This window comes from Mesoplodon mirus (assembly GCF_964341445.2).
Source record: "Mesoplodon mirus genome assembly, chromosome: 10".
Lineage (NCBI taxonomy): Eukaryota > Metazoa > Chordata > Mammalia > Artiodactyla > Ziphiidae > Mesoplodon > Mesoplodon mirus.
The window spans coordinates 87,342,872-87,353,612 of NC_138986.1; the positions used below are offsets into that span (position 1 = coordinate 87,342,872).

Consider the following 10,741-nt stretch of genomic DNA (forward strand, 5'->3'; position numbering starts at 1 on the left):
TTCACAGTAAGCAGATAGGGCAGGGATTCCCTAGAGAAAGAGAACCAGGCATGGCCTTCTTTGCATAAGAGAAGCCACTTTTGGCCCAAGCCATTTAGTGATCTAAGGCTGGCTACAGCGCACAGGCTTGAATGGGTCTCAGTAATTAAAGATCTTAAAGGAACAAAAGACTTATCAGGTGAGAGAAGTAACAACAGTAAAGATAATAAATCAGTTGTAAACTCCCAATTCTGTTTCAATGGTGGTAAAGGTTAGCCTGAAGCACTTCCTTGAGCTGTTCTGCAGAATTTAACCCCGCCTCAGGCGCTCAACCACTAGATCAACTGGAACCTAAGGGGTGATGATGTTGACCTTTTCTGACCCTAGTGACTTCAATCAATTAAAGCTTGGACTCTGTGGACCTTTGCCCCAGTTCTATTCCTCTGCTCAAGCCCCTTAATAATATGCATACACCCTTAGCTTAAAACTTCCCCAATCTTGCTGTTGAGGAGACACTGCTTGGGGAAAGATCCCCAGTGGTCTCCCTACTCCTGCCCTTTGGCTTGGTTGTGTCTTTTGGTTCAACACCCATCAACAGGCAAACCCAGTTTTTCATGTAACGTTACTTCCCTTCTAGTTCAGGAACCAGAACTGAACTAAGCACCACCTAACTAACCTAAGCACCACCTAACTAGTTCCAGTTTCCAAATTCTTCAACCACAGTCAAGATATAATCACAGTTCCATCACCGCAGAAAAATCCCCTTTGCCACTCCAGAGTTAACCTGTCTCTCTACTCCCCAGCCCTCGACAAGCACTATCTGTTATCTGTCCCCATACCTTCTGCTTTTCCTAGAATGTCATCATGTCCTTATACAGTATGTCTTTTGAGTCTGGCTTCTTTCACTTAGCATAATGAATCGGAAATCCATCCAAGTTGTTGCATATAATTCCTTTACATTATTAACATTTCAGTTGGTATCAGAATAGCAGGGGAAAATAAGGTGAAAAGGAGAATGTGCTCCTGGGAACCTGGTTGTTGGAGAGAAAGAAACAGAGGAAAGGGAGGGAGGGAGGGAGACAGGAAGGAAGGGAGGAAGGAAGGAAGGGAGAGAAAGAGAGAAAGACAGAGAGAGAGGGAGGGAGGGAGAGAGGAAGGAAGGGAGGAAGGAAGGAAGGGAGAGAAAGAGAGAAAGACAGAGAGAGAGGGAGGGAGGGAGGGAGGAAGGGAGAGAGGGAGAGAGGGAGAGAGGGAGAGAGGGGGAGAGAGAGAGAGAGAGAGAGAGAGAGAGAGAGAGAAAAAGGGAGAAAGAAGACCTTCATTCCAATTCCGGCTTAACAACCTACTAATTTCTTTTTGTTCTGGAAAATATTCTTTCATAAAATGTTGCTTATATTAATATTTAATGGGTTTGTTTCTAAATTAATTCACAGATATTTAAAACATTCCCCAATTATTTTGGAAGTCACTGGAAGATGAGTCTTTTCTTTCTATCCTTAGCCGTACCTGACACAAAGTGCTCAATAAATTTTTTGCTGGACTTCAAGGAGATGTGCACTTTTACAAGGTTCAGCGTGACACGTATTACTGCAAAGGAAGGAGTTTGCCAATAACAGGCAGGGAAAGGGCAACGCAGGCAAGATAGTTAAGCCAGAGGTCCCCAAACTTTTTGGTCTCAAGATCCCTTTACAGTTTTAAAACAGAACCCCAAACAGTTGTTTACAGGTTAAATCTGTAACAGGGAAGAGCTAAATCGGACTCCACGCTGGATCTGTTTCTTTGACTTTAACCTTTGCTTTTCGTTGCTTTTGTTATTATAACCATACCTAATGGCCTGCCTCAGGGAACCCGCCTGCCTGTGAATGGCTGCAAGGAAAAAGAAACTAACACACCCCCTCTCCGAGGCTGGTCATTCCAGGAAGTGTTTTGCAAGACTGATGGCCCTTTTACTTTACTTCCTCACCACCTCTCCCTCTCTGATTCTGCAGAAGAAACTGGCATCCAGACCCCATAAGATGGTTTTTCAGAGACACTAGCCTGCCATCTTCTCGGTCTGCCGGCTTTCCGAGTTAAAGTCGTATTTGCACACCTCGTCTCAGGTTCATTGGCCTGTCACGCGGCGAGCAGAGCGAGCTTGGACTCTGTAGCAAACCTATCAATAGTTACTGCATTATAAAGTAAACCAAACTGTGAGCTTGACAATTCTCAATACTTATTTCTGAGACATTTCTTCTGAAAAGATCAGTAGTGACACTGATGAATGTGATATTTTGATTTATATAATGAAAGGTATCCATATTTGGAAGGTCTGCATAACTCAGTGAACCAGTATCTTCTAAATGATCAAATGCATCACATTATAAAACCACGCATGGGGAAAGATCCGTTCAAAGTACAACGTGGACTTTAATACAACTGAACGGAAGTCCATTGATAGGGTTTCAGAATCCGTATTTCATATTAAGAAGCTTCGACTGACTGAGTTTTGGTGTAGTATTATAGAACAAGGTCCACAGTGACCTAAAAGATACTCTGCTTCCAACTGCATATCACTAAAACTTCACATACTTCAACCAAAATAACCTCTGAAAAGGCTGAATGCAGAAGCAGACATGAGAATTCAGCTCTCTTCTAATAATCCAGCAACTAAAGAGACTTGCAGAAAATTAAACAATGGCCCTCATTACTAACTTCTTTCTACTCCCACATCTAATTTCAGACCTTTAATTCCCTTCTCATTTTATCTTGTTCCCACTGCAATATCTCCAACTTCAATGGCTTCCCTTCATTACCTGCCCAAAGTTTGCCTCAATTCCACTTTCTCCCAATATTGTTCTCTATTCTCTGAAGTCCTATTTAATTCATAAAACCATACTTTGGTTTTCAGTACTTAAAATAACCTGTTACAAGAATTTTTGTTTCCCCACCTATCTTCAGGCCCTCCTAAAGGCCACATTCTGTTTTGTTTGCATCCTCCTACAATTGACAGCACAACTGCTGTGCCTTACATGTTTTTCACTGATAACTGCCAAGAGACTCCCCCCTGGACTTTGATACAGGTTACATGCTCCTTTGTTTTCCTCCAACTGTCAGGGAGGAAGAAATGCACCTTTCGTTCTTCAGTTCTTCTGACTGGTCTAACAATTAAATTGACATGGGACAGATCAACAGGAGAAAATCAAACAAACGCTTGAGAACATGTATACAGGGGAGATACCCAAGAAAACTCGCCAAAATGGCCAAAGCCCTCACCTTAAATACCACTTTCAGCTATAGACAGAGGATCCTGGCAGGGGGTGGTTTGGGACTTCGACAAGGAGGAAGGCAATTCACATGCAGACAGAAAGCAAAAGGTTGGCAAATACACTTTTGCTGGGCCAGGCAGACACAACAGGACAGCGGGACTCGGATCTCTAGGCCCAGCGGAGCACCACCACCACCATCACGCCTAGCCCACATCCTCTGCAGATATCTCAGGTGATGCCTCTATTTTGGAAACAAGCCCCTTACCTAAAATTCTCCCAGCAGAGGTAAAGAAGAAAGATTTCCCGAGTCTTCTGTTTCTTACATATAATCAGCCTGAACTAACCATCAAGCCGGAGAGCCATTTTGGGGCGCCAAATTTTGCTCCCCTACAAAGTCAAGTGAATACGAGGGTATGGAAAAGCCAGTGAACTCTCCAAGTACAGGCTTTGGAAACCACTGCCAACCTTCACGGTTTCCACTTTTCTCCAAGCAGAATAAAGTGTGTTCCGGGGTAAAGGCATTATTAATTTCCGGGCGAGGGGTAAAGGCAACAAGAGAAGCCTTTTCAAGTTTTCACACTTTGGAGGGGAGAGTAGTTTCCGCGTCAACACTTACTGGAAAAGCAGACTATATAACACAGAGGTTGCAGACACGGTAGTGGAATCAAGAAAGTGAAGTAAAATGAGACAAGTCTTGATTTCAACAAGTGAAGTAAACAGTTTTTTGGTTTGATTTTGTTGTTTTCCTAATGAAAAGTGGCAAAACACTTTGGGGCTGATAGTTGTCCTGTTGAAGCAACAACAGGATGGGCTGGAGACCACGAGGGAAGAGTGAGACTGGGGAAGGGTACGAAGAGAAATAAACTGAATTCCCAAATAAAAGGGTTTTAATATGGGTTAGGGAAGTACAACCTAGGCCATTTAGCCCATTAAGGCCCACGTTTTGCTCAGTGGAGAAGCAGGAACCAGGGGGCTGGGAAGGAGGCACCTAAAGTCAGACAGGTGGGTACACAGACCCTGACACTGGCAGTGACCGGGGCCCCAGCTCCGCCCTGCACAGGTTTTCGCCCATCAGAGACCTGGAAAGAACGCGAAACCCGGCGTCAGAACAAACACCGCACGTCACCAAGGCAGGGTCTCACAATGGGAAGAGAAGGCTGCAGACCCCCATCCTAAGGGAAGGGACAAGGTGGACCACTCAGAGGGGCAGAGACACCCCCCTCCCGGGGCAACGACGCGCCGCCCACGGGACTAGCGCAGGCGGGTGCTCCCGGCTCCCAGGGCCTCTCCTCTCCCCGGGCCCCCATACCCAAGTGCGCCAGCGCGGAGTCCGAGTCAGGACGCAGCCACCAGCCGGGGGAACCACCCCGCGCGGACAACGAGGGGCCGGCGCGCCCCTCACCGCGGCCCCGACCAGGGCCCCCGCAGCCCCCGCAGGGGCGGGCGCGGCGGGGCGAGGAGAGTCCCGGCCCCGGAAGCCAACGGCGGGGCTGCCCCCTCCCCCGTCCAGGCCCTGGGGAACTACAAGCGTCTGCCCTACCAGGAGCAGGAGGCCGAAGATACACCAGCCGATCACCAGCTCGGCTGACGCCGCGCCTACCGCCGCCACCGCCATCTTCGCTTCCGGCCGGGACAACCCCGGGGAAAGGGGTAAAGGGAGAGGAGAACGGAGCCAGCGCTGAGCGCGGCCCCGCGTACCCTAAAGGTTAAACGGGTTGAGGGGCGGAGCGCCTGGTTGCCTAGGAGACCGGGCCCGCGATCGGCCCCTGGCGACGAGCGTCCGGGGGCGGGGCGCGTCCGGGACGCCGTGACGTCACGCGCTGCCGGCGGCGGGGCGGGGCGGGGCTCTGAGGGGCGTGGCCTCCCGGTCACGTCACCATTGTGGAATACTTAAGTAGGTCCTGGCTGCTGAACCGGAAAAGCAAGGAGCGCACGCGCGCCGCAGCCGTTGTTTCCGCAGAGCTCGGCCGCCTTGGGGGCTTCCACTGCCGCCGTAAAGGAAGAGGCTCCCTAGTGTCCAAGGCAGAAGTCCTCCCCAGGTTGCAGGAATGGCGGACAATGAAGGGAACGTTTCCCAGCTGCCCAAATGACCTTCTGATTTGCTGGCACCGGGGCCCAGCCTGAGTAGCTGCTGGGCTGGACGCTGCCTTATCATGTGATGTTATGGCCTTTATATTTAGATCTCTACATGCCTGTAAATTTCCATGATGACTTTATACCCTAAACGTACTTGACTTTGTGAACATATCAGAATGAAATCGCAGCTTCTCGTGATGTTCATAAATAAGTGAGCAAGGTACCGCCATAGGCCCATAGTGAAGCCCACGGAATGGTTCCGGGTGGCTTGCCTGGGTCCATGGAGCGTGGGTACATCGTTAACCACTGAATTGAGCAAACGTATTTGTAGTCACAACACAACTTTATGGATGAAGCCCACATCTCTTGACAAAGCATTATGTGATTATGTTACCCCCGACCTGTTTCGGGCTGGAATCCTGCTGAAGGGAAGGGAAGGGCAAAATGAGGGGGGAAGGAGAAAATCGAGAAGAGAGTTTTACTGTGAATTGTACTATCCAAGGTGGTTTCCTGCTCTCTGAACTTGCGAGTGTTTGAATGTGACCTTTTCTCCTGTGGGCCATTCACTTCTGGGGAGGCCTCTCTCCTATAGTTTCTTCAAAGTGACTAGAGACATCTCTACTCCAGCTAGCCACTTAGAATTCCCTCACCTGCTTCAGGGCATACTGTGGTCACTTAAACTTCTGCCTCTTTCTGCTAAGGTCTCCTAATCCTCTCCTGAAGGCCCGCTGGCTTGGAGGAGAGATTTAAGACAACGGCAGGCCAGTTTTCCCCCTTCTCCAACACCACCCAAATCCCCTGTACACCACATGATCCGTATGGCTTGCACCAATAACCTTTGAGAGCGCAGGCTATTCCCAATGTAGCTGCCTTGTCCTAGTTCTCATATTAAAGCTCTCAGCCCTTCTTGGATATCCCAGAGGGAGTCAGCCGAACTCCAGAGTCGGCTGAAGTTCTCCCATGCCTAAGTTGGCTACCAGCCCTCTCTCAGATGCAAGGACCATATGTCAGATTTCCCAAGTAGCTCCCTCGAGGCCTCCTTTACTAGGCTAGGGATTAGATGGTAACATGTCATCTCAGCCTTCCACACACACATCACTTCTTGGAGTTAGAGGTGGGAATTCATAGACCAGCACCAATTATCAGAGAAGAAATCTCTTCAATTTCTCTTCTCCCCCTCCAGTCCATTTATTACTATTTTATTTGGCTGAAGGGCCAAGAATTTAAACTCCTCTTACATCCCTTTTTAACTCTGTATGTGAAGGAGAATTTATGGTTAGGAGAGGAGTTAAAGAATTAAAGATCATAATCTCCCTACCACTTTAAATTTTATGTGAAGTTAGTGACTTTTTTTCAAGACTAGAATGAACCATTTTTAATAGCTGATGTACTGGGTTGGCCAAAAGTTTCATTCAGTTTTTTCCAGAAGATGGCTCTGCTTAGTTGTCTTTAACTTCATTCGAAACAATTTTGTTAGGTTGTATGTGACAGCTGTCACATAAGCGTGCATTTTTAAAAAAGGCATCAAAATTGGTGAATTTTTGTGTAGCCATTTTAATATTGAATATGGAAGAAAAAAGCAACATTTTTGGCATATTATGCTTTATTATTTCAAGAAAGGTAAAAACGCAACTGAAACACAAAAAACGATTTGGGCAGTGTATGGAGAAGGTGCTGTGACTGATCGAACATGTCAAAAGTGGTTTGAGAAGTTTCGTGCCAGAGATTTCTCACTGGATGATGCTCCATGATCGGGTAGACCAGTTGAAGTTGAGAGTGATCAAATTGAGACATTAACTGAGAACAATCAATATTATACCACACGGGAGATAGCTGAGATACTCAAAATATCCAAATCAATTGTTGAAAATCATTTGCACCAGCGTGGTTATGTTTATCGCTTTGATGTTTGGGTTCCATATAAGTTAAGAGAAAAAAACCTTCTTGACCATATTTCCGCATGCAATTCTCTATTGAAATGTAATGAAAAGTTTCCGTTTTTAAAACAAATGGTGACGGGCGATGAAAAGTGGACACTGTACAATAATGTGGAACGGAAGAGATCGTGGGGCAAGGGAAATGAACCACAACCAACCACACTAAAGGCAGGTCTTCATCCAGAGAAGGTGATGCTGTGTATATGGTGGGATTGGAAGGAGGTCCTCTATTATGAGCTCCTTCCGGAAAACCAAATGATTAATTCCAACAATTACTGCTCCCAATTAGACCAACTGAAAGCAGCACTTGACGAAAATCGTCCAGAATTAGTCAACAGAAAACATACAATCTTCCATCAGGATAACACAAGACCACATGTTTCTTTGATGACCAGGCAAAAACTGTTACAGCTTGGCTGGAAAGTTTTGATTCATCCACCGTGTTCACCAGACGTTGCACCTTCAGATTTCCATTTATCTCAGTCTTTACAAAATTCTCTTAACGGAAAAATTTTCAATTCCCTGGAAGACTGTAAAAGGCACCTGGAACAGTTCTTTGCTCAAAAAGATAAAAAGTTTTTGGAAGATGGAATTACGAAGTTGCATGAAAAATGGCAGACGGTAGTGGAACAAAAGGGTGAATATGTTATTCAATAAAGTTCTTGATGAAAATGAAAAATGTGTCTTTTATTTTTACTTAAAAATCGAAGGCACTTTTTGGCCAACCCAATACCTTATTTAATAAACTGGGTTCACTCTTTTGCTCTCTCTGAACACCTAAGTATTGGTATAGCATTGGGCAGTAGCTTGACTTTCAAGTTGGAAAAGCCTTGTAAACCTGTGTCGCTGATGAGAGAGTGACTAGTTACAAGGATAGTAGTGGTTTGAATCAGGAAGATTGGGAGAAAGTGAAAAGAGAAAGTGACATACCTGAACAGGTAGAAAAGGGCACATCAGCCCATCTCTCCATTCTTCCACCCAGTCGGGATGTACTATTCATTCAGCATATGACCAGACCAGTGAGGACTGAACACACTCTCCTGAGTGATGTTCTTAAACCTAGGAAGCCTTACATTACAGACCAGAGTTCTTTAACAATAATAACCATCTTGGGCTTCCCTGGTGGTGCAGTGGTTGAGAGTCCGCCTGCCGATGCAGGGGATGAGGGTTCATGCCCTGGTCCGGGAGGATCCCACATGCTGCAGAGCGGCTGGGCCCGTGAGCCATGGCCGCTGAGCCTGCGCGTCCGGAGCCTGTGCTCCGCAATGGGAGAGGCCACAACAGTGAGAGGTCCACGTACCACAAAAAAAAAAAAAAAAAAAAAAAATGAGGTGCTCTTTATTCTAAAAGCAGGACAAAAGTGCCTTTAAAGGCACTAAAATAGAAAGTTTTTTTGTTTCTTCCACTCCTCTCCTCTCCTAAAGCATATGCTCCACTTCCTCATTGGACATCACTTTAAAAATTCAAAAATACAATTTTTGAATCGAATTGCAAACAAATTAAAAGTGTAAGTATAATTGCAGAATACTGACAATAGGTCATTAGGCTAAGCATGGTGTCGTCCATATGATTACATTCCCATGAAGTTGACCCTGACTATACCGTTTAGCGGCATTTTGCTTGTCCATTCATACGCCTGGCAGAAGTTACAAGTCTGTCTCTATCAGAGCAGATTATCAGATAAAATACGTTGTTGTCCTCTGGGAATCCTGTCCATCCAAACACAAGTCCAAGGACAAGTCGGTAGCTCCATGAATGGCCTCCCTTTGCCAGTAGTGTTTGGGGATCATTCCACTTTCTGCCTGCTATGGTCTGAAGGGCTGGTCCCCCCACAATACACATACTGGAAACTCAATGCCCAATGCAGTAGTGTTAGGAGGTGGCTGCCTTTGGGAGGTGGTTAGGTCATGATGGTGGCGCTCTCAAGAATGGAATAAGTGACCTTATGAAAGAGACACCACAGAAAGAACCCTTGTGCACTATTGGTGGGTTTATAAGTTGGTGCAGCCTCAATGGAAAACAGTACAGAGGATGCCTCCCCAAAAAATAAATATCGAAGTCCCATATGATCCAGCAATTACACTTCTGGGAATATATCCAAAGGAAACAAAAACAGTAACTCGGAAAGGTATCTGCACCCCCACGTTCATAGCAGCACTATTTACAATAGCCAAGACATGGAAGCAATCTAAATGTCCATCAGTGGATGAAGGGGTAAAGAAGTTGTGAGATTATACACACACACTCACACACAAAATGGAATAAGGGACTGTTATTCAGCCATAAAAAATGAGGAATTCCTACAATTTGTGACTACATGGATGGAACTTGAAGGCATTATGTTAAGACAGAAAAAGACAAATATGATATAATCTCACTTATATGTGGAATCTTAAAAACAAATAGAAAAAGCAATCAGACATCTTATTACCAGAGGCAAAGGGTGGGGGGAGGGAGAACTGAAGGGAGTTGTTAAAAGATACAAACTTCTAGGTATAAGGTAAATAAGTACTAAGGTTTTAATGTACAACATGATGACTGTAGTTAACAGTACTGTATGGTATATAGGAAAGCTGTGAAGGGAGTAGACCCTAAGAGTTCTCATCTCAAGGAGAAGATTTGTATTCTTTTTTCTTTTCCTCTTTCTTTTCTTTTTGTTGTGTCTATATGAGATGATGGATGTCAGCTAAACCTATTGCAATAATCATTTCACAAGATATGTAAGTCAAACCATCATAATGTATGCCTTAAACTTACACAGTGATGTATGTGAAATATTTCTCAGTAAAAGCAGGGAAAAAAATCAAAAGACTTTACACACAAAAGAGATCCCACAGAGCCCCCTAGCCCCTTCCACCCTGTGAGGGTACAACAAGAAGTCTTCCACTCAGAAGGGGACACTCCCCTGAACATGCTAGCACCCTGATCTAGGACGTCCAGCCTTCGGAGCTTCAAGAAATAAATGTTTATCGTTTATAAGCCACTCAGTCAGTGGTATTTGTTATAGCAGCCTGGGCACCCTCATGTCTTAATGGTGGCTCCAGGAACAAAAAGCAGAGATGGCACAGGTATGTCTCCCATGAGAGGAGCAGCTGGCTCTCCAGCATCTACATTGGCAGCATTTCCAATCACATCTCATCAATTTTGCTATGTGTCTACCCACACAAGCAAGGTATGCATTCCACTATGTGTAGGCATGATTATACACAAAGAAAGGGCCTCCATGTACAGGTCTTTTTCCCCCCACCTGTGTATAGCCAGCCCTGGGTAAAAATTTGAGCATAACATACCAGAAAGAACACCAGCTTTGGAATCGAACAGCACACAGCCCACTTGCAGCGGGCTCTTGCATACAAAACTAAAACCTTCAGAGGCTCAGTTTACCATTTGTGGTCTTGGACTGTGTTGCCTCCGTTAGACTGGAATTACACCTCCTAGAATCCCCTAACCTTCAGAGTTCCAGCTAGTGTCGGCCACAGAAGACAGATTGCATGAGACCTGGAG

General features: G+C 45.6%; 1 protein-coding gene across 1 annotated transcript in view; it reads right to left on the reverse strand.

Annotated features, from left to right (window-relative positions):
* The window catches only part of LMBRD1 (LMBR1 domain containing 1), a 109,834-nt gene extending 104,842 nt beyond the window's left edge, over positions 1–4,992 (reverse strand). Inside the window, exon 1 of the mRNA XM_082633457.1 lies at positions 4,765–4,992. Coding sequence (XP_082489583.1) covers positions 4,765–4,839 — 75 coding nt within the window. The 5' untranslated portion in view covers positions 4,840–4,992. The remainder of the gene's footprint in view (positions 1–4,764) is intronic.
* Positions 4,993–10,741: the final 5,749 nt, after the last annotated feature.